We start from the raw sequence: 24810 nt of genomic DNA, 5'->3' as shown, positions 1-24810 counted from the left end.
CTGAGGTATTCCTCGGTGCGAAACCCTCAATTTCTCTGAAGCAATGAGTAAAATGTACAAGAGTGGTGAAAGCACATCCTTGAAAATGTCTTTGAGGGATGGTTTATTTTTATGTTCTGAACTGGTTTACTAAATACAAATATGTGTAATGGCATTCTCCAGAATCTTGTAATTACAGCCATTCCAGAAGGTAGCAAGTATTACCTGTCAATCCATGTACATCACTGTCAGCCATTTCTTTCCCTCCCCTAATTTGAATTTCTTGTTAGTTAGTTATCCCTGGAATCATATATACTCCTTTGGAATAATTTTAAACCTATAAATATATATAGTAGCTCTGCTCTGTCACATTTTCAGTGTTAAAACACTGTTTACTGGCACATTCTGTTTGCTATTATGGAAACTTAAATGCAGGTCATGCAGGAATGATTTGGGTAGAAATAAAATACTAAGCACTTGTGTTGTGTAATCTTCACAGGACTAATGAGAGGCTGGCAGATATCACTACCAAATATCTGGTGGAGAGACAGCAGAACAGACCTTTCCACAGCACTCTTACTATAGGACCAGTCTTGGAAGGGCCTTATGTTGGAAATTTGACTAGTAGTTTACTGCTGGATAGAAATGTTACTCCAAGAGAAAATGTAATGATTCCTACCTCAAGGCCGCAGACTTCAGTTAGCAGCATTCAAACTCACTTGATCAAGGTTAGTTATATTATCTTTCTTTTCTTGAGTTTCAGATTTCCAATAAAATTTTTGTTTTTAATTTGGTGAAATTCTGAGTTAACTGAATAATACTCATTAAGTAAAAGTTATACTGGTTTGTGCTAATAAGGAAATGGGACAGAAATTTTATGGTATTTTTTTTAAGCTCCTGGAGCTCTTATTGTCAAGAGATACCTATTATTAACTTTATTCAATAAATACAACTAAACTGACACATTTTATCTTCTTATTTTTTAAAGATTTTATGTATCTGAGAGAGAAGAGAGTGTGCCCACGAGTGGGGAGAGAGGTAGAGGGAGGGGGAGAATCTCAAGCAGGCTCCCCACTGAGTGTGGAGCCTGACTCAGGGCTTGATCCCATGACTCCGAGATGATGATCTGAGCTGGAATCAAGAGTTGGATGCTTAACCAACTGAGTTCCCAAGGCACCCCCAAACAGACCCATTTCCTTGAAAAGCTATGTTAAATTGGATTTTGGAAAGTAAATATTATTACCTACTAACCCAAAATACACTTAGATGCTTTGACTTATTCTCTGATTAGCAATAGTTTATAATATGTTTAAAGTTTGCTGTAAAAAAAAATAAAATAAAATAAAATAAAGTTTGCTGTAACCCAATTTTCCACCCCTATGCATAAGTGAACGATTAGAATCCAAACACTTAACCATGTAGGGATATTTATTATTTTAACGATTCCACGGTAAGTCCTTTTTATGAATTAAATAAACTTGTAACACTAAATTGATAGTTCTATGTTTTGGGGGCACCCGTATGACTGAGTGGTTTAGCATGTATCTGCCTTTGGCTCAGGTCATGATCCAAGGGGTCCTGGGATTGAGTCACGCAACAGGATCCCCATAGGGAGCCTGCTTCTTCCTCTGCCTATGTCTGTGCTTCTCTCTCTGTACTTTTTATGAATGAATAAATAAAACAGTTTAAAAAATGTTGTAAGTTTTGGCATTTTCTTACATGAGAGCACATCCCTAATTGCTTTCTTATAACACCTTTTTTAACTTATATTACTTCTATTTCAATTTTTATAAAATGGCTTGCTGAGCAACTGTAGAGATTTTCTAAATAAGTAAGTCAAAGAAATATTTGATTTTTTTCTTTTTTTTTTTTTTTTTGAGAGAGAGAGAGAGAGAAAATGAAGGAAAGCAAGCAGGTGGTAAAGGGCAATGGGAAACAGAGAAGAGAGACTCTTAGGCAGGCTCCATGCTCAAAGTGGAGCCGGATCTCATGACCCTAAGATCATGACCTGGGCCAAAATCAAGATTCTGACACTTAACTGACTGAGCCACCCAGGCACCCCACAAATAATTGGATATTTCAAATGAAATTCACATATATTTACCTTGATGCCATCACTTGAATGATTGATGACTAAGATGGCAGTGATAGGGAGCCTTTAATAACAACCCATTTCCATTGAGTATCATTGTTGTTAAAATACCCATTTCAATCAATGCACATAGGCTTATGATTTTGATAGTATATTCATGGTTTTATTAAGTTTTTTTTTTTAATTTTTATTTATTTATGATAGTCACAGAGAGAGAGAGAGAGAGAGGCAGAGACATAGGCAGAGGGAGAAGCAGGCTCCATGCACCGGGAGCCTGATGTGGGATTCGATCCCGGGTCTCCAGGATCGCGCCCTGGGCCAAAGGCAGGCGCAAACCGCTGCGCCACCCAGGGATCCCTCATGGTTTTATTAATGTAGAAAAATGTAGCATAGACTCATGTTAAATGAAGCCTTAGTCTTGTTCTTTCATTTGACTTCCTTGTTTTCTTGCTCTATTCTCTTCTGATTCGATGACTTTTAGTATTATGTTTGGATGCTTTTCTTCCTTTTGTGTATCCGTTATAAATATTTGGTTTGTGATTACCATGAAGTTCATATATAACATCCTGTGTATGTATAGCAATCTCTTTTAAGTTGATGGTTACTTCAGTTCAAACAGATTTTAGAAACACTGCATTTTTACACCCTGCCTTGTTTTATAAATTTTTTTAAATTTATTTTTTATTGGTGTTCAATTTACTATCATACAGAGTAACCCCCAGTGCCCGTCACCCATTCACTCCCACCCCCCGCCCTCCTCCCCTTCTACCACCCCTAGTTCGTTTCCCAGAGTTAGCAGTCTTTACGTTCTGTCTCCCTTTCTGATATTTCCCACACATTTCTTCTCCCTTCCCTTATATTCCCTTTCACTATTATTTATATTCCCCAAATGAATGAGAACATATAATGTTTGTCCTTCTCCGACTGACTTATTTCACTCAGCATAATACCCTCCAGTTCCATCCACGTTGAAGCAAATGGTGGGTATTTGTCATTTCCAATAGCTGAGTAATATTCCATTGTATACGTAAACCACATCTTCTTTATCCATTCATCTTTCGTTGGACACCGAGGCTCCTTCCACGGTTTGGCTATCGTGGCCATTGCTGCTATAAACATCGGGGTGCAGGTGTCCCGGCATTTCATTGCATTTGTATCTTTGGGGTAAATCCCCAACAGTGCAATTGCTGGGTCGTAGGGCAGGTCTATTTTTAACTCTTTGAGGAACCTCCACACAGTTTTCCAGAGTGGCTGCACCACTTCACATTCCCACCAACAGTGTAAGAGGTTTCCCTTTTCTCCGCATCCTCTCCAACATTTGTTGTTTCCTGCCTTGTTAATTTGCCCCATTATCACTGGTGTGAGGTTGTATCTCATTGTGGTTTTGATTTCTATTTCCCTGATGGCAAGTGATGCAGAGCATTTTCTCATGTGCATGTTGGCCATGTCTATGTCTTCCTCTGTGAGATTTCTGTTCATGTCTTTTGCCCATTTCATGATTGGATTGTTTGTTTCTTTGGTGTTGAGTTTAATAAGTTCTTTATAGATCTTGGAAACTAGCCCTTTATATGATATGTCATTTGCAAATATCTTCTCCCATTCTGTAGGTTGTCTTTTAGTTTTGTTGACTGTATCCTTTGCTGTGCAAAAGCTTCTTATCTTGATGAAGTCCCAATAGTTCATTTTTTTTTTTTTCAATAGTTCATTTTTGCTTTTGTTTCTTTTGCCTTCGTGGATGTATCTTGCAAGAAGTTACTGTGGCCGAGTTCAAAAAGGGTGTTGCCTGTGTTCTTCTCTAGGATTTTGATGGAATCTTGTCTCACATTTAGATCTTTCATCCATTTTGAGTTTATCTTTGTGTATGGTGAAAGAGAGTGGTCTAGTTTCATTCTTCTGCATGTGGATGTCCAATTTTCCCAGCACCATTTATTGAAGAGACTGTCTTTCTTCCAATGGATAGTCTTTCCTCCTTTATCGAATATTAGTTGACCATAAAGTTCAGGGTCCACTTCTGGGTTCTCTATTCTGTTCCACTGAACTATGCGTCTGTTTTTGTGCCAGTACCACACTGTCTTGATGACCACAGCTTTGTAGTACAACCTGAAATCTGGCATTGTGATGCCCCCAGATATGGTTATCTTTTTTAAAATTCCCCTGGCTGTTCGGGGTCTTTTCTGATTCCACACAAATCTTAAAATAATTTGTTCTAACTCTCTGAAGAAAGTCCATGGTATTTTGATAGGGATTGCATTAAACGTGGATATTGCCCTGGGTAACATTGACATTTTCACAATATTAATTCTGCCAATCCATGAGCATGGAGTATTTTTCCATCTCTTTGTGTCTTCCTCAGTTTCTTTCAGAAGTGTTCTATAGTTTTGAGGGTATAGATCCTTTACATTTTGATTAGGTTTATTCCTAGGTATCTTATGCTTTTGGGTGCAATTGTAAATGGGATTGACTCCTTAATTTCTCTTTCTTCAGTCTCATTAGTTATATAGTTAGTGTATAGAAATGCCACTGATTTCTGGGCATTGATTTTGTATCCTGCCACGCTACCAAATTGCTGTATGAGTTCTAGCAATCTTGGGTTTTCTATGTAGAGTATCATGTCATCGGCGAAGAGGGAGAGTTTGACTTCTTCTTTGCCAATTTGAATGCTTTTAATGTCTTTTTGTTGTCTGATTGCTGAGGCCTGGACTTCCAGTACTATGTTGAATAGCAGTGGTGAGAATGGACATCCCTGTCTTGTTCCTGATCTTAGGGGAAAGGCTCCCAGTGCTTCCCCATTGAGAATGATATTTGCTGTGGGCTTTTCATAGATGGCTTTTAAGATGTCGAGGAATATTCCCTCTATCCCTACACTCTGAAGAGTTTTGATCAGGAATGGATGCTGTATTTTGTCAAATGCTTTCTCTGCATCTAATGAGAGGATCATATGGTTCTTGGTTTTTCTCTTGCTGATATGATGAATCACATTGATTGTTTTACGGGTGTTGAACCAGCCTTGTGTCCCAGGGATAAATCCTACTTGGTCATGGTGAATAATTTTCTTAATGTACTCTTGGATCCTATTGGCCAGTATCTTGTTGAGAATTTTTGCATCCATGTTCATCAGGGATATTGGTCTGTAATTCTCCTTTTTGGTGGGGTCTTTGTCTGGTTTTGGAATTAAGGTGATGCTGGCCTCGTAGAACGAATTTGGAAGTACTCCATCTCTTTCTATCTTTCCAAACAGCTTTAGGAGAATAGGTGTGGTTTCTTCTTTAAACGTTTGATAAAATTCCCCTGGGAAGCCGTCTGGCCCTGGACTCTTGTGTCTTGGGAGGTTTTTGATGACTGCTTCAATTTCCTCCCTGGTTATTGGCCTGTTAAGGTTTTCTGTTTCTTCCTGTTCCAGTTTTGGTAGTTTGTGGCTTTCCAGGAATGCGTCCATTTCTCCTAGATTGCCTAATTTATTGGCGTATAGCTGTTCATAATATGTTTTTAAAATCGTTTGTATTTCCTTGGTGTTGGTAGTGATCTCTCCTTTCTCATTCATGATTTTATTAATTTGAGTCTTCTCTCTCTTCTTTTTAATAAGGCTGGCTAATGGTTTATCTATCTTGTTAATTCTTTCAAAGAACCAACTCCTGGTTTTGTTGATCTGTTCCACAGTTCTTCTGGTCTCGATTTCGTTGAGTTCTGCTCGAATCTTTATTAACTCCCTTCTTCTCTTGGGTGTAGGATCTATTTGCTGTTTTTTCTCTACCTCCTTTATGTGTAAGGTTAGCTTTTGTATTTGAGGTCTTTCCAGTTTTTGAATGGATGCTTGTATTGCGATGTATTTCCCCCTTAGGACTGCTTTTGCTGCATCCCAAAGATTTTGGATGGTTGTATCTTCATTCTCATTAGTTTCCATCAATCTTTTAAATTCTCCCTTAATTTCCTGGTTGACCCTTTCATCTTTTAGCAGGATGGTCCTTAACCTCCACGTGTTTGAGGCCCTTCCAAACTTCTTGTTGTGATTTAGTTCTAATTTCAAGGCATTATGGTCTGAGAATATGCAGGGGAAGATCCCAATCTTTTGGTATCGGTTCAGACCCGATTTGTGGCCCAATATGTGGTCTATTCTGGAGAAATTTCCATGTGCACTTGAGAAGAATGTGTATTCAGTTGAGTTTGGATGTAAAGTTCTGTAGATATCTGTGAAATCCATGTGGTCCAGTGTATCATTTAAAGCTCTCGTTTCTTTGGAGATGTTGTGCTTAGCAGACCTATCGAGTATAGAAAGAGCTAGATTGAAGTCACCAAGTATAAGTGTATTATTATCTAAGTATTTCTTCACTTTGGTTAATAATTGATTTATATATTTGGCAGCTCCCACATTCGGGGCATATATATTGAGGATTGTTAAGTCCTCTTGTTGAATAGATCCTTTAAGTATGATATAGTGTCCCTCTTCATCTCTCACTACAGTCTTTGGGGTAAATTTTAGTTTATCTGATATAAGGATGGCTACCCCTGCTTTCTTTTGGGGACCATTCGAATGTTAAATGGTTCTCCAACCTTTTATTTTCAGGCTGTAGGTGTCCTTCTGTCTAAAATGAGTCTCTTGTAGACAGCAAATCGATGGGTCCTGCTTTTTTATCCAGTCTGAAACCCTGCGCCTTTTGATGGGGTCATTAAGCCCGTTCACATTCAGAGTTACTATTGAGAGATATGAATTTAGTGTCATCATGATAACTATTCAGTCCTTGTTTTTGTGGAATGTTCCACTGAACTTCTTCTTAAAGGGGAATTTTAAGAGTCCCCCTTAAAATTTCTTGCAGAGCTGGTTTGGAGGTCACATATTCTTTTAGTTGCTGCCTGTCTTGGAAGCTCTTTATCTCTCCTTCCATTTTGAATGAGAGCCTTGCTGGATAAAGTATTCTTGGTTGCATGTTCTTCTCATTTAGGACCCTGAATATATCCTTCCAGCCCTTTCTGGCCTGGCAGGTCTCTGGAGAGGTCTGCTGTTACCCTAATACTCCTCCCCATAAAAGTCAGGGATTTCTTGTCTCTTGCTGCTTTAAGGATCTTCTCTTTATCTTTGGAATTTGCAAGCTTCACTATTAAATGTCGAGGTGTTGAACGGTTTTTATTGATTTTAGGGGGGGATCTCTCTATTTCCTGGATCTGAATGCCTGTTTCCCTTCCCAGATTAGGAAAGTTTTCCGCTAGAATTTGTTCAAATACATATTCTGGCCCTCTGTCCCTTTCGCACCCTCAGGAACACCAATTAAACGTAGGTTTTTCTTCCTCAAGCTGTCGTTTATTTCCCTTAATCTATCTTCATGGTCTTTTAATTGTTTGTCTCTTTTTTCCTCAGTTTCCCTCTTTGCTATCAACTTGTCTTCTATGTCACTCACTCGTTCTTCCACCTCGTTAACCCTCGTTGTTAGGACTTCTAGTTTGGATTGCATCTCATTCAATTGATTTTTAATTTCTGCCTGATTAGCTCTAAATTCTGCAGTCATGAAGTCTCTTGAGTCCTTTATGCTTTTTTCTAGAGCCACCAGTAGCTGTATAATAGTGCTTCTGAATTGGCTTTCTGACAGTGAATTGTAATCCAGATTTTGTAACTCTGTGGGAGAGAGGACTGCTTCTGATTCTTTCTTTTGAGGTGAGGTTTTTCTTCTAGTCATTTTTCTCAGTGCAGAGTGGCCAAAAGCAAGTTGTATTGGGAAAAGGAGTCAAAGAGAGGAGAGAAAGAAGGAAAGAAAAGAGAAAGAGAAAAAAAGGAACAAAAAAAACGAAAAAAAAAGAAGAAAAAGAGAAAGAAAAAGAAAGGAGAAAAAAGGGGGGTGGGGGAAGGAAACAAATCAAAAAGCAAAAAAAACAAACAAAAAAAAGAACCACGGGGGAGTATCTTCTGATTCTGTGTACTTTAAGTCCCTTGACTTCCCCTGGAAGTTGTCAGTCAGTCTAGCTGGTCTTCTGGGGGAGGGGCCTGCTGTGATGATTTTCAGGTGTTAGCAGTTGGGGGCGCTGCTGTGCCCCTGCCTGGTGCAGGGCTCAGTGGGGGTTGTTTACCCCGTGAGGCCCCAGGAGCAACAGCCCTAGTGGCGGGGCCAGCTCTGGAAACCTAGAATCAGCCCCCGCAGGAACTCCGGAGCTCTCCGTCTGCAGGGCCTGGAGGCTCCGGGGCGGGGCCGCTGATCTGCTCAGCTGGGGCAGGAGCGTCCTCGCTGTCCTGGGCCCTCCTGGCCTCTGCCTGTTCCGGGGGAGGCCGGATCCTGGGCTGTGTCCCGGCGCCCTGTGCTCCCGGCCTGAGCTGTTGGATTCGCGCTCCGGGCCGCGCAACCCCCTCCGCGGAGCCGCCGCCCGAGCCTCCCCCCCCCCCCCAGCTGCTCCTGGAATCGCGCAGCCCCCTCCGCACGGAGCCTCTTCCTCTGCCCAAGCCCCTCCGAGCTGCTCCGGGTCCGCCAGGGTCCCGCCGTGCGCGCTGCAGCCCTTAGGGAGCTCGGCGCACTCTCCTGGGCGCGCAGTTGCTCTGTTACTGTCCCAGGGAGCCCGAGGGCATCCTCGCCCTTCTGGGTCCTGCTCCAACTCCCTGGAGCCCCTTTCTGCCCGGGAAGGTCGGTGCAGCTCCTGCTTCCCCGGGACGGGGCTCTCCTGTCCTGGGGACACTCGCCCCGGCCTCAGCCCAGCTCCTCGCGGGGCCCCTCCCCCTTGGAGGCCTTTGTTTCTTTATTTCTTTTTTCCCATCTTCCTACCTTGATAGAAGCGCGAACTCTTCTCACTGTAGGATTCCAGGTGTTCTCTCTTTAATTCTCAGGCCGAATTCATAGATTTTCAGGATAATTTGAAGGTTTTCTAGGTAATTTGGTGGAGACAGGTGATTTGGGGACCCTACTCTTCCGCCGTCTTGCCCCTCCTTGTTTTATAAATTTGATGTCATAGTTTACACCTTTGTATTTTGTGTATCCCTTAACTAGTTACTGTAGATATAATTGATATTATTCCTTTTGTCTTGTAACCCTCATACTGGCTTTATAAAAATGATTGGTCTATTACCTTTACTGTATGTTTGTTTTTACGATAAAACTGTCTCATTATTTTCTTATTTCTAGTTATGGTCTTTCTTTCTTTCTTTCTTTGAGAGCAGAGTGAGTGAGAACACAAGTGAAGGGGAGGGAGGGGCAAGGGAGAGGGAGAAGCAGGCTCCTCTCTGAGCAGGGAACAGGGAGTCCCTTGCAGAGCTTGATCCCAGGGTCCTGGGAGACTCTTCACTGACAGCCGTCCAGGTACCCTGGCCTTTTCTGATTAAAGAAGTCCTTTTAACATCTCTTATAAGACCTATTTAGTGGTGATGAACTTCTTTAAGTTTTGTGTGGGAAACTCTTTATCTTTCTTTCAGTTCTGAATTATAAACCTGCCAAAAATATCCTAGGTTTTTTCCTCTTAGCACTTGGAAAATATGCGACAATTTCTTATCTTTTTTTTTAACTTTCTTTTTATATGATAAATTTATTTTTTATTGGTGTTCAATTTACCAACATACAGAATAACACCCAGTGCCTATCCCATCAAGTGCCCCCCTCAGTGCCCATCACCCATTCACCCCCATCCCCTGCCATCCTCCCCTTCCACCACCCCTAGTTCATTTCCCAGAGTTAGGAGTCTTCACGTTCTGTCTCCCTTTCTGATATTTCCTACCCATTTCTTCTCCCTTCCCTTCCATTCCCTTTCACTATTATTTATATTCCCCAAATGAATGAGACCATATAATGTTTGTCCTTCTCCGATTTTTATTGGAGTTCAATTTGCCAACATTTAGCATAACACCCAGTGCTCATCCCAAGTGCCCCGCTCAGTGCCTATCACCCAGTCACCCCAACCCCCCACCCACCTCCCCTTACACTACACCTTGTTCATTTGCCAGAGTTAGGTGTCTCTCATGTTTTGTCACCCTCAGCGATATTTTCACTCATTTTCTCTCCCTTTATTCCCTTTCACTAAATTTTATATTCCCCAAATGAATGAGACCATTATAATGTCTGTCCTTCTCCGATGGACTTATTTCACTCAGCACAATACCCTTGAGGTCCCTCCACGTTGAAGCAAATGGTGGGTATTTGTCGTTTCTAATGGCTGAGTAATATTCCATTGTATACATAGACCACATCTTCTTTATCCATTCATCTTTCGATGGGCACCGAGGCTCCTTCCACACTTTGGCTATTGGGGACATTGCCGCTAGAAACATCGGGGTGCAGGTGTCCTGCCGTTTCACTGCATCTGTATCTTTGAGGTAAATCCCCAGCAGTGCAATTGCTGGGTCTAGGGCAGGTCTATTTTTAACTCTTTGAGGAACCTCCACACAGTTTTCCAGAGTGCATGCCACAGTTTCGGCTGAAAAATCCACTGATATCCCTGTAGTGGTTCGCTTTGATATAACTAATTGCTTTTCCTTTCTTTTCTTTTCTTTTTTTTTCTGCTTTTAAGATTCTCCTTTTCTCTTTCATTTTTGACTTGTTATTATGCGTCTTGGTGTGAAACTCTTTGGGTTCCTTTTATTTGGGACTGGCAATGCTTCCTGGGCCTGGAGGCCTGTTTTCTTCCCCAGGTTAGGGAAGTTTTTAGGTATTCTTTCTTCAAATAAGTTCTTCACCCTTTTCTCTCTTCTTTTTCTGGGACCTCTCTAATGTGAGTTTTATTATACTTGATGCTATTCCAGAGGTCCCTGTATCTTAATTTTTCTTTTTTTTTTTTTTTTAATTTTTAAGGCATTTATTTATTTATGATAGTCACAGAGAGAGAGAGAGAGGCAGAGACACAGGCAGAGGGAGAAGCAGACTCCATGCACTGGGAGCCCGACGTGGGATTCGATCCCGGGTCTCCAGGATCACGCCCTGGGCCAAAGGCAGGCGCCAAACCGCTGCGCCATCCAGGGATCCCTAAATTTTCAAATTATTTCTTCTTTTTGCTTTTCAGCTTGGATGATTTTTACTACCCTTTCTTGCAGATTGCTGATCTGTTCTTCACATCTTTTAATCTGCTGTCGATTGTGTCTGGTGTATTTTTCATTTCAGTTATTGTATTCTTCAGCCCTCATTGGTTCTTTTGTATATTTTCTCTTTGTTGAAGTTCTCACTGAATCCGTCCATTCTTCCAAGTTTGCTGAGCATCTCTGTGACCATTACTTTGAACTCTTTATCAGGCTGACTCCTTATCTCTGTTTCATTTCATTGTTTTTCTGAGGTTCTATCTCGTGGCCTTGTTCTTTCATTTAGAACATACTCCTCTGTCTCTTCGTTTTGTCTGACTTTCTCTGTTTGTTTCTAAAATTGTTCTTTCCAACTTTTCCCTCTTCAAAATATGTTGCTTTGAACAATGATTGTTAGTTATAAAGTCAAGCAAGAAGAAACATTTTTCAAAGTATTGTCTGGTCATTTCTCTCATTGGAGCTGTGGTGGGGTAGGTGGCTGAGCACATCTTTTCAAAAAAGAGATTTGGAATCTCCTAAGCACTGCCTAGTGCCTTCTCCCCAATTCACTCATTAGGCAAATCTCCCTTCCTGCTGTGAGGGAGGTAGAGATAAATCCACTTGTGGGTAATGATGGTTTACCTCTAACTTCTGACTGGATTTAAATTAAAGTTAGTCCTGTCTTTTGTACATACCAACTCTATAATGATGAGAGGTTGGACAGAGCATACTAGGTGGTAAAGAGAAGTCTGTTTTGTGTTTAATAATCCACAGCATAGATAACTCATTTGTTTTTGTTTTTTTTTTTAACTCATTTGTTGATTGATTTTGGTAAACTAAGTTTTATCTGGAGGAAAAGAATAATTCTTTCCAGGAAGAGTTTCCTCCATTTCAGCCTCTTTGGTTCAACTAAAGATTTTCTCCTTCAAGTTCCGTGTCTTGTGGTTTAAAAAATTTGTACTTATAAATGCAGTCTATTAACTGTTCCCAATAGGAGTAAAGATCATTTCCATTGCTGTATTTTTATTCATAAAACATTAAAATTTATAATTTAAATTACACTTTAGACTTTAAAATTTATAATTTAATAAGAAAGGTGTTTTGTGCCTCATGCCTAGTCGTTATTGAGCCACATGACAAACTTTTATGTGTTCATTTTCAGTCAGTTATAGTTAAAAATGTAGGTATTTTTCCTGAAGATGATGAAGTAACTGGCATAAAAACTCTCAGCTCAGAAGGACCTAAAGCACATTCCTGGCCTGCAACTCTTTGGTCTTTTGACCTGAGGCAAACTGCAATCTTTCTGAGGCCTTCTTGTCTCTTATGTAAAATTAGGGACTTTGACTAAATTAGTGACTACTTTTTGGAAAACAATATTTTTTTCAAAGAATGGAACTTAATTTGTTTTTGTTTTGTTTTGTTTTTTTGTTTGTTTCTGTTTTTGCATTAAACTGTATTATACAAAACCGAGACCAGTGGAGCTGTGTAGCTAAAAGAGAGATGAGACTACAGCTGTAGACTTTTGTCCCTCAATCCTACAGTATCCCCAATGGAACCTTAGATTTCTATGATTGGTAGTTTGGAAACAAACTGTTATGAGAAAATCCTTCTAATTAATGAGTCTTCGAATTAAAATTTGCTGATACGTTGTTTTTATGTGTATAATTTTCTTACCCTCTTATGTTTTTGATAAATGGAAAAGTATAAATAAAATTGCAAATATGTTCTCTTTATTAATGGATTGCAAGCTATTTCTACCATCTAACTCAATTCTCACCTGGAAATAAACCAGGGTCACAGAAGCAAGTATTTAGGAAAAGACTTTTGGCGAAAAGATCATTATATTCCTTTGATCGTTCCTTAAGGAAATGAAGGCAGGCACTTAAGTGACTGGGCCACCTAGGCACCACTTAGTACCGTATTTAGACCCTATTTTGGGAATTCAATGAGAGGATACCTTTTATAAGAAATAAGAGCATTCTAGATGGGAATATTTGTAATGCACATTTGATCCTTGACCAACATGGAATTGAAGCTGCAGGTCTAGTTTGCCTACACATGGACTTTCTTGGCTGTTGTGTTGTACTGTATTTTCTCTTATGTTTTTCTCAATAACCTTTTTTTCTCTAGCTTACTTTATTTTAAGAATATATTCTATAACACATGTAATGTACAAACCATGTGTTAATGGACTGTGTTATTGGTAAGGCTTCCCATCACCAGTAGGCTATTAGTAATTAAATTTTGGGAGAATCAGAAATTATACAGAGTTTTGACTGCACGGGGGTAAGTGCACCTAACCACTGTGTTGCTCAAAGGTCAACTGTAGTCTGAAATATTCCTAAATATTTCATAATTAAGTAGATAATAACTATAGTAAGTCAGGTGTTTCAAAAATTGGTCCTAATTCATAGAAAGGAAACAAAGTTACAGTTAAAATTTCTTTTCCTTGTTTCTAATTCTAGAAACTTATCAATGCGAAACTAAGTTGGAAAACTGGTGCTAGCTTATATTTTTTCCTTTCCTAAAGCAGATTTTCTGAAATCTCTGTGTTCACATGAAAAGTACATCAGTCATCATATAGATAACAAAATAGTTTTACTCAATATTACCAGGAGAAATTCCACATGACTTTATGTAGTCCCACTTCCATTGTTTTATGTATTTAAGAGTCTGTGCTGAAAAATAGAGCATACAACATACCTTAAGATTTTGTTTTTCTAAAAGTGCGAAAGTGGAAAGCTCATTCGGAGGAATAATTTATTAAACAACTGATTAAACTCTCATAAAGGGCACTTTTTCTGAAAATCACAAACTATTAAAGTGTAAAATGACTCTTGTTTACAATTTTGTAACAATAGGATCCTTCAGAAGTTATGTATATTCTTTTATTTCACATTCCTAGCTCCATTGGTTTCTTTACTATTTTTTATTTAAATTCAATTAACTAGCTTATAATGTTATGATATATATATCATGCCCGGAGCCAAAGGCCTACTCTCAGCCGCCGAGCCACCCAAAGGTCCAAAGATTTAATTATTTATTGGCTGAGTAATATTCTGTTCTCTCTCTCCCTCCCTCTCTCTCTCTGTCTAATAAATAAATATGATTACTTATTTATTTATATCTACATCACATCTTCTTTATGCATACCTCTTTCAAAGAACATCCATATCTCTCAGGTTGGCTATTGAGGATATTACTGGTATAAACATATGGGTGCAGGTGCCCCTTTGGATCCCGACCAAAGTGATCTTTGGGATTCATACCTTCTAGCGCAATTGCTGGGTTTTGCATAGGTAGCTCCTTTTTCAACTTTTTGAGGAACCTCCGGTACTGATTTCCAGAGGAGCTGCACCAGGTTGTATTCTCACCAACATCATAAGAGGATCCCCCTTTCTCTGCATTCCCGCCAACATCCGTCATTTCCAGAATTGCTCATTTTGGCCATTATGAAAGGAGTGAGGGGGAAACTCACCGTGGTTTTGATTTCTATTTCTCTGGTGCCAGCTTATGTTGAGCATGTTTTCATGTGTCTGTTGGCCATATGTATGTCTTCTTTGGAGACATGTCCTTTCATTTCTTCCCATTTCTTCATTGGGTTATCTTTCTTTGGGTGTTGACTTTAATTAGCCCTTTATAGACTTTGCATACCAGCCTTTTATCTGATAAGGCATTTGCAAACACCTTCTCCCATTCTGTCAGTTGTCTTTTGGTTTTGTCAACTGTTTCCTTGCTGTGCAAAAGCTTTTTATCTTGATGAATTCCCAGTAGGTCATTTTGGCATCTGGTGACATGTTCTAGCAAGAAGTTGCTGCAGCCGAGGTCACAGAGGTTGCTGGCTGGGTTTTCCTCTAGGATTTTGATGGATTCCTATCTCACATTTGGGTGTTTCATCCATTTTGACTCTATTTTTGTGTATGGCATAAGAAAATGGTCCAGTTTTATTCTTCTACCTGTGGTGGTCTGATTTCCCACACCATTTGTTGAAGAGACCACTTTGTCTCCATTGGGTTTTCTTTCCAGTATTGTTGAAGAGGAGTGGACCATAGAGTTGAGGGTCCACTTCTGGGTTTTCTCTTCTGGGCCATTGATCGACATGTCTGCTTTTGTGCCAGTACCATACTGTCTTGTTGATCACAGCTTTACAATAGAGCTTGAAGTCCGGCTTGTAATACCACCAGCTATGGCTACCTCTATCAACATATGTTTGGCTATTCGGGGTCTTCTAAGGTTCCAAACAAATCTTACCGTTATTTACTCAAGCTGTATGAAAAGAAGTTGGTAGTATTTTGATAGAGATTACATTAAATATATAGATTGATGGAGCTAGCATAAACATTTTAACAATATTTAATTCTTTCAATCCATGAGCATGGAATGTATTTCCAGTTCTTTACACCTTTCTCAATTTCTTTCCAGAATGTCCTGTCATCTTCAGAGTACAGATCCTTTGTCTCTCTGGGTGGGTTTATTCCTAGGCATCTTATGGTGTTTGGTGCAATGGTCAATGGAATCGACTCCTCAGTTTCTCTTTCTTCCATCTCATTGTTAGTGTATAGAAATGCAACTGATTTCTGTGCATGGATTTCCTATCCTGCTGCTTTGCTGAATTCAGGAAAGGGTCCTAGCAATGTTGGGGTGGAGTCTTTTGGGTTTTCCACATAGGATATCATGTCCTCTGAGAAAAGTGAGAGTTTGAGTTCTTTTCTGATTCAGACGCCTTTTTATTTCTTTTTGTTGTCTAAATGCTGAGGCTATGTCGAACAACACTGGTTGTCCAGAGAGTGGACTTCCCTGTCGTGTTCCTGACCTTAGCAGCAAAGCTCTGTTTTTCCCCATTAAGAATGGCATCGGGTGTGGGCTTTTCATAGATGGCTTTTATGATATTGAGATAGGCTCCCCCCCCCCCCCCCCGCACTGCGAAGAGTATTGATCCGGAAAGGGTGTTGCACTTTGTCAACTGCTTTTTCTGCATCTCTTGAGAGGATCCTATGGTTCTTATCCTTTCGTTTATTACTGTAGTGTATCACATTGATTCATCTGCAGATGGCGAATCACCCTTGCAGCCCAGGCATTAAACCCACTTGGACATGGTGAATCGTCCTTTAATGTACTGTTGAATCCTCCCAGCCAGTGTCTTGGTGAGAATTTTGGCATCCATGTTCATCAGGGATATTGGAGTGTAATTCTCCTTTTGGGTGGGGTCTTGGTCTGGTTTTGCGATCAGAGTAATGCTGGCCTCACAGAGAACACTGGAAGGTTTCCCTTCCATTACTAATTTTTATAAACAGCTCTGAAGAATAGATTAATTCTCCCTGGAATGTGTGGTAGAATTCTCCTGGGAAGCCACCTGGTCCTGGACTCTTGGTTGTTGGCAGATATTTGATGACTGCTCCCATTTCCTTGCTGGTTATGGGTCTGTTCAGGTTTCCTGTGTCTTCCTGTTTCAGTTTTTATAGGAAGGGATCCATTTCTTCCACATTGCTTACTTTGTTGGCATATAGTTGCTCAGAATGTGTTCTTATAGTTGTCTGTATTTCTCTGGTGCTGCTCGTGATCTGTCTTCTTTCATTCATGATCTTATTTCCCCAGATATGGTTTTCTTTTTTAAAATTCCCCTGGCTATTCGGGGTCTTTTCTGATTCCACACAAATCTTAAAATAATTTGTTGTAGCTCTCTGAAGAAAGTCCATGGTATTTGGTTAGGGATTGCATTAAACGTGTAAATTACCCTGGGTAACATTGACATTTTCACAATATTAATTCTGCCAATCCATGAGCACGGAATATTTTTCCATCTCTTTGTGTCTTCCTCAATTTCTTTCAGAAGTGATCTATAGTTTTTAGGGTATAGGTCCTTTACGTCTTTGGTTAGGTTTATTCCTAGGTATCTTATGCTTTTGGGTGCAATTGTAAATGGGATTGACTCCTTAATTTCTCTTTCTTCAGTCTCATTGTTAGTGTATAGAAATGCCATTGATTTCCGGGCATTGATTTTGTATCCTGCCACGCTGCCAAATTGCTGTATGAGTTCTATCAATCTTGGGGTGGAGGCTTTTGGGTTTTCTATGTAGAGTATCATGTCATCGGCAAAGAGGGAGAGTTTGACTTCTTTGCCAATTTGAATGCCTTTAATGTCTTTTCGTTGTCTGATTGCTGAGGCTAGGACTTCCAGTACTATCTTGAATAGCAGTGGTGAGAGTGGACATCCCTGTCTTGTTCCTGATCTTAGGGGAAAGGCTCCCAGTGCTTCCCCATTGAGAATGATATTTGCTGTGGGCTTTTCATAGATGGCTTTTAAGATGTCGAGGAATGTTCCCTCTATCCCTACACTCTGAAGAGTTTTGATCAGGAATGGATGCTGTATTTTGTCAAATGCTTTCTCTGCATCTAATGAGAGGATCATATGGTTCTTGGTTTTTCACTTGCTGATATGATAAATCACATTGATTGTTTTACGAGTGTTGAACGAGCCTTGTGTCCTGGGGATAAATCCTACTTGGTCATGGTGAATAATTTTCTTAATGTACTGTTGGATCCAATTGGCTAGTATTTTGTTGAGAATTTTTGCATCCATGTTCATCAGGGATATTGGTCTGTAATTCTCCTTTTTGGTGGGGTCTTTGGTTTTGGAATTAAGGTGATGCTGGTCTCATAGAACAAATTTGGAAGTACTCCATCTCTTTCTATCTTTCCAAACAGCTTTAGTAGAATAGGTATGGTTTCTTCTTTAAACGTTTGATAGAATTCCCCTGGGAAGCCATCTGGCCCTGGCCCTTGTGTCTTGGGAGGTTTTTGATGACTGCTTCAATTTCCTCCCTGGTTATTGGCCTGTTCATGTTTTCTGTTTCTTCCTGTTCCAGTTTTGGTAGTTTGTGGCTTTCCAGGAATGCGTCCATTTCTTCTAGATTGCCTAATTTATTGGATCCGTTCTCTTTTTGATATGTCTGGCCAGGGGTTTATCGATCTTATTAATTCTGTCAAAGAACCAGCTCCTGACTTCATTGATGTGTTCTACTGTTCCTTTGGTTTCTATTTCATTGATTTCTGCTCTGATCTTTATGAATTTTCTTCTCCTGCTGGTTTTAGGCTTTAATATTCTGTTCTTTTCCAGCTCCTTTAGGTGTAGGGTTAGGTTGTGTATTTAGGACCTTTCTCATTTCTTGAGAAAGGCTTGCATTGCTATATACTATCCTCTTTCGATGACCTTTGCTGCATCCCAAATGTTTTGTGCAGTTGTGTTTCCATTTTCATTTGTTTCTATGAGGTTTTAAAATGTGCCTTAGTGCCCCAGTTGGATTCTTTATCCTCTGTGTATTTGAATTCTTTCAAAATTTCCTGTCAAGATTGAGTTCCAGTTTCAAAGCATTGTGGTTTGAAAGTATGCAGGGAATGATTCCAGTCTTTTGGTACCAGTTGAGAGCTGATTTGTGACTGAGTATGTGATCTGTTGTGCAGAATGTTTGTTCCATGTGCACCCGAGAAGAATGTGTATTCTGTTGTCATAGGATGGAGTGCTCTGAAGTTATCTGTGAAGTCCATTTTGTGCAATGTGTCATTCAGAGCCCTTGCGTCCTAGTGGATCATCTGCTTATATGATCTGGCCATTACAGTGAGTGTTGTGTTAAAGTACCTACTATTATTATATGACTATCCATGTGTTCCTTTATTTTTGTTATTAATTGCTTTATAAGGTGGCCTGGGTGGCTCAGTCGGTTAAGGCTCTGCCTTTAGCTCAGGTCATGTTCTCAAGGTCCTGGGATCAAGCCCTGATCAGGCTGCCTGCTCAGTGGGGAGTCTGCTTCTCTCTTTCTTACTGCCACTGCCTGTGTTCTCTCTCTCTGTGTGTGTCAAATAAATAAATAAATGAAATCTTAACAGAAAATTGGTTTATATAGTTGGCTGCTCCCAATTTAGACACGTTAAAACTTATAATTGTCCAATTTTATTTTTGGATAGACCCTTTAATTATGGCATAGTGAGTTTCTTCATCATTTGTTGTTGTTTCTTCTTCTCTTAATTCAGTCTTTGGTTTAAAATCCAATTTGTGGGATGACCAGGTGGCTCAGTGGTTGAGCATGTGCCTTCGGCTCAGGTCATGATCTAGTCCCACATCAGGCTCCCCGCACGGAGCCTGCTTCTCCCGCTGCCTGTGCCTCTGCCTTTCGCTCTCTGTGTGTCTCTCATGAATAAATAAATAAAATCTTAAAAAAATAAAACAAAATCCAATTTGTTTGATATAAATATTGCCACTCCAGTTTTTTTTCATGTCCTTTAGTATGATAAATGGTTTTCCACTCCCTCACCTTCAATCTGAAGTTGTCTTTGTGTCTAAAATGAGTCTCTTTCAGAGAGCATATCAATGGGTCTTGCTTTTTTTTATCTACTGTCATACCCTGTGTGTTTTGGTTGGGGCATTTGACTTGTTTACATTCAGAGTAATGATTGAAAGATATGAATGTAGTGCCATTGTATTATGTGTAAAGTCCATGTTCTGGTCTGTGTTACTTTTGGGCTCTCTGTTTGCTTAAAGTTTCCCCTTTACCACTTCTTGCAAGGCTGTTTTAGTGATCACAAATTCTTTTAGTTTCTGTTTGTGCTGGAAGCTTTCTATCTCCCCTTGTATTTTGAATGAGAGCCTTGCTGGATAAAATTCTTGGCTGTAGATTCTTCTCATTGAGCACCCTGAGTATATCATGCCAGCTCTCTCTGGCCTGCTAGGTCTCTTTGGATAGATCCGCTGCCAGTTGAATATTTCTCTCCTTCTTGGTTCAGGGCCTCATGTTCCAAGCTGCTTTCAGGATTTTCTCTTTGTGTCTGAAATTTGCAAGCTTTGCTATTATATGGAGATATTGACATGTTTTTTATTGATTTTGAGGAAGGTCCTCTGTGCCTCCTGGCACTTGAGTGCCTGTTTCTTTCCCCAGATGAGGGAAGATCTCTGCTATAATTTGCTCAAATATGCCTTCTGCCCCCTCCTTCCCCTCTTTTTCTGGGATCCCCATTATTCTAACATTGTTTTGCTGTGTGGTACGACTCATCTCTCAAATTCTCCTCTCATCGTCCAGTGGTTGTTTCTCTTGCTTTTCCTCAGCTTCTTTATTCTCCATTGTTTTGTCTTCTATATCACTACTTCTCTGTGAAGCCTCATTTATCCTAGCAGTTAGAACCTTCATTTTTTATTGCATCTCACTAAGATTAGCCTTTTTTTATCTCAACTTGATTAGATATCAGTTGTTTTATTTCTCCAGAAAGGCATTCTCTAGTGTCCTCTGTGTGTCTTTTAAGCCCAGCTATTATCTTGATGGTCATTATTCTGAACTCTCGCTCCAGCCTCTTCCTTCTATCCATGCTGATTAGGTTCCGGGCAGTCAGTACTACCTCTTGTTCTCTTTGTGGCGGTGAGTTTTTCCATCTTGTCATTCTGTCCAGAGAAGAAGAGATGAGTGAGAGAACAGAATAGAAAAATATCAAGAATGACCCCAGATAAATACATGCTAAACAAATCAGAAGAGACCCGAAGCCAATTTAAAGGTTAACAAAGGAGATAATAGAATTAGAGAGATCAAGAGAGCAGAGCAGTACACCGATACTATGTGAATTTTGGTCTTTTTGGTAGGAAATTGCATCCCCAAATGGTTAAGAGGAAACCTTGTATATATACAAAAATAAAATTAAATACAAGGAAAGTCTAGGATGTAAGTGTAAAAATGGAAATTAAAAGTCAAAATAAAAAGGATATTATCAGCCAGTTGAACAGAACAGAGCAATATACTATATCGTAAGTATATTTTGGTCTGTTTGTTAGAAGAAACTACATCCCAAAATTGTAAAGAATGAAAAACTTCATTATATGCAAAAATAAAATTAAATGCAATGAAAGGATAGAATGTAACTGTAAATATGAAAATTAAGATAGATTTTAAAAATATTATAATCAGACAGATGAAGAGAATAGAGCAGTATAGTAGATTCTGGTTGTATTTTAGTCTATTTCTTAGAAGGAACTACTTCCCGAAATGGTACAGAAAGAAAAACTTCAATATATACAGGAATAATATTAAGAGCAGTGAAAGGATTGAATGCAAGTGTAAAAAGGTAAATTGTAAGAGTTGATAAGTGAAGAAATTGGTTGAAAGCAAAAAGAAAATTAAAATAGAAAGACTAAGGAGTCATGAGAAATAGCCATGAGTTCTATATACTGTTTGCCCCTAGCACTGGAGTTCTGCAGCTCTGTATGATGAGTAAAGTTGGTCTTAGCAGGATGTTGTTGCTGACCTCCTGAGGGAGAGGCCTGTTGCACTGATTCTTAGGTGTCTTTGCTTAGGGTGGGATTGCAGCACCCTTGCCTGGGGGCCAGGCCAGGTAAGCAGCTCCAGATTGCTCTCTGTGGATTTTGTTCCCTGAAGGCTTTCTGGGCAGCTTTAGAGGTTGAGAATGAAAATGGTGGCCTCCTAATTTCCAGCCCTGGAATTGAAAGATCTCACTCCCTACTGTGTCTCCCTGGTTTCTGTCTGCACTCTGTATTCACCCAGCCTGTGACCAAGCATTTTTATCTCAAGCACAGACCCCCTTTCGATTTTCCAAACTTTGCAGACCCCTGTAGCCCCCATTCACACTGTGCCTCCAGGGGGAAGGAGGAGGTCTTGCCCAGTTTTGCCACTTGTTGGACCCCTGTTTGGAAAGTGGTCACCTGACTCTTCCTCGGTTTGGGGTTTATGGCAACACTGAGCTGAATGCCCACTCCTGGGCTCACTGATTGCAACTGGCTTCCCCACTCAAATGCCTTGGCAACCACCATACTCAGGCGCTGCCCCCATTCCTTCTGTGACCCCGCCCCCCCCCCCCCCCAGGGATCCTGAGACCACACTGTCCGTCCCACTTAGGATGCTGCCCCCCGTTGCCACCTGAGCATCTTTCAGACAGGGATGTCCTCACTGGAACAGACCTCTTAAAAGTTCTGGTTGTGCACTCTGCTGCTATATCACTTACCAGGACTTGCCTTCTGGCTTCCAGAGGCTCCCTGCCCCCCTGGTTTAATCTTCTGATACATGCCTCTGATTCATTTCTCCACACCTCCTACCTTGCAGAAAGCAGTCGCTGTTCTATTTGTAGAATTGCAACAATTCTTTTCTTGGATCTCTGTCTGAGTCCACAGGTGTTCAGAATGATTTGATACCTATGTAGCTGAATCCCAGACACCAGACAAAACTAGGGTCTCCTACTCCTCCACCATCGTCCTCTTCTTCCAGAAATTCTGTATATTCGATTAATCAATATTAATTGTACTTTTTATTAGACTCCTCTAAACAGCATTATAGGTTTCTTCTCAGTTATCCAGATTAAAATAACTAGGGATTTATTTTATTTATGTGATTATCTTTCTATTTAAGCAAATTGTAGCTTTTACTCTCTAAAAGTATCATTTCCAGACCACGTTTCATAAGCAAAATAAAATTCCTACAATAATGTCTCTTGTTTAACTTGAACATTGTAAGTAACGTTTAACTTATTTCAGATGCTGCAGGAATGGAAAGACAATATAATCAGAGATCTAAAAGAAGGTATGTTGCCAAATGTACGAATTTAGATGGTCACTAATTTATGAAATAAACCACAAATAGTAACTGGCATCCCTTCCCCTTGTTAAAATTTTGTCTAGATATATCTAATAAAAATGCAAAACATAAACATAATGAATAAGAGACTTATTCCTCATTTGGTCATCGTGTTTCATACCTTTTTTAAACATCTGCAGCCTGTTTGCCTGTTAGCACTTTTGGCTGTAATCTTCCTTCACTTGTGCCATCGCTATGGAACTGTCAATCTGAAAATGTGGGCGTTCTCAAATTCTTGTTTCTGCTAGTGGTAGAAGACCAAACAGACCAGACTTGTCTTAGTAATACTTAGTTAAGCAATTATATAGTTCATATAGCTGTCCCTTGACAGGTGACATTTCCATCTCCAGCCACTGGTTTTGCCATTGGGTAAAATTCCAGGTTTCTTAGCATGGAATATAAGCACCCAAATCAATTTGGTTCTTGCCACATTGGTGAGCCTTCTCTGTCGCCATTACCCTACTCTGCTGCTTTGCAGAGAGTAATCTTTCAGGTATCAGCCTTCCTATTCCCTCCACCGAAAAGCAGACAATATTGATAGAAAACCAGGATGTCCCTTCTTATAATGTCTTGTTTTAAACCTGTCATGGTATATTTGACTCTAGATATTGCCTGTTTGATTTTTCAGTTGATAGTATATGATTGTTCAGGGGTGGACTGTGTCATCAGCTTGCAATCTCATCTTGTAATGAGAAAACCAGAAGCTCTAGTGTTTATCCACAGTAGTAATTAATTCAATGGGCAATCGTGAGCAAACTGGATTTAATAGTAATCTTGTATTTTATATTGTAGTTATATGTACATATTTTTCATCCTTTTAACACTCAGAAGATTCCAACTTTTTTTACTAACTTCTAGTTAACTACAAAGTATTTCAGATAAAGAATATTATTCTTTCTCTTTTTCAGTTGCTCGTGATTGCGAATCAGGATTCTGTAGATCTTCTCCTTTAGGACCTACTGACGAATCAAATGTAAATCAAGATCCAGTACTGCAAGCATCACGAGAATATGTAGAGATTTTGAATAGAAAGTATATGATCTGAAAGATATATAGTAAAAGTTTATTACCTAGATGTTTAATATAACATTTTAATTGTTTCCCAGTAAATATCTGATGTACAAAAAATCTTTATTAAAGGAAATTTTGTTATATCGTGTGTAATGAAAGTTTATATATTATTTTAAGCTATGTTTCTTGGCATCTGATTAACTTTTAAGCATATTTTGTACATGGAAACCAGCATTATTGAGTTTTACAGACTCCAATCTGCCCAAGTAGATCGGACCAAATTGTTGATAATGTTTTGGGGCTGGTAATTGGTAGGGTTTTTGTTTTTTTTTGTATTTTCTGTTTTATTACTAGACATATGGATTTAGACACACATCATTTTGATATACTGCTGCTAAAGCTATCAACAATGCTTGTATGTATTTCAATTTTTATAGTGCCATAAAACCTGTGTATAATTTTAATTTTAAATACTTATTATTCATAGCTCTTTCCTCATGGTGAAAAAGATTTGCCTAAGGTTTTTTATCTTTTCTTTTTTTTAATTTACTTTTTGAGAAGAGTATTAAAATTAGAGAAACGAAAAAATAGAGAAAACGACCTTTTCCCTCCAGAATGGTTTGAAAGTAAATTGTTAAATTGTGCCCAATTCCTGTGGCCCCTATATCCTGCAAGTCAGTACATTCCACATAGCTACTGTACAACCCAGCCAATCAGAAAATCAACACTAATACAATTGTCCCTTGAGTAATGTGGAGCTTAGGGGGGGGCACTGATCCTCTGTGTGAAAATCTGTGAACTTTTGACTCTCTCTATATATATAATATATATATATATATAATACTGAGTTTTCCAAACAATATTTTAATTGCTCTACTCTCAGTGTTTAAAAAAATTTCTTATAAAGATCCTGCAAGATATATTTTAGATTTATTTTCAGTTATTTGATACTTTTGATCCTATTTTAAATTATTTTTAAAAATCAACTTCATTTCCTGTTTATAGCTTATAGAAATAAAAATACTTTGCATATTGAGCTTAGGATCAGCTATCTTTTTTTAAGATTTATTTATGATAGACGTAGAGAGAGAGAGAGAAAGAGAGAGGCAGAGACACAAGAGGAGGGAGAAGCTGGCTCCATGCCGGGAGCCCGATGC

General features: G+C 39.4%; 1 protein-coding gene across 5 annotated transcripts in view; it reads left to right on the top strand.

Annotated features, from left to right (window-relative positions):
* The window catches only part of LOC144313769 (ankyrin repeat domain-containing protein 26-like), a 72446-nt gene extending 48652 nt beyond the window's left edge, over positions 1–23794 (top strand). For 3 of the 5 annotated variants that reach the window (XM_077897009.1, XM_077897013.1, XM_077897008.1), the window contains 3 exons: positions 479–707; positions 22543–22588; positions 23551–23794. In XM_077897009.1, the coding sequence (XP_077753135.1) occupies positions 479–707; positions 22543–22588; positions 23551–23687 (412 nt within the window). In that variant the 3' untranslated portion in view covers positions 23688–23794. Of the gene's footprint in view, positions 1–478; positions 708–7602; positions 7630–22542; positions 22589–23550 lie in introns of those variants that run through there. The other 2 variants (XM_077897010.1, XM_077897012.1) reach the window with 2 other exon arrangements.
* The last annotated feature ends 1016 nt before the right edge of the window (positions 23795–24810 follow it).

This window comes from Canis aureus, chromosome 5 (assembly GCF_053574225.1).
Source record: "Canis aureus isolate CA01 chromosome 5, VMU_Caureus_v.1.0, whole genome shotgun sequence".
Lineage (NCBI taxonomy): Eukaryota > Metazoa > Chordata > Mammalia > Carnivora > Canidae > Canis > Canis aureus.
This window is presented reverse-complemented; position numbering and strand designations above follow the sequence as displayed.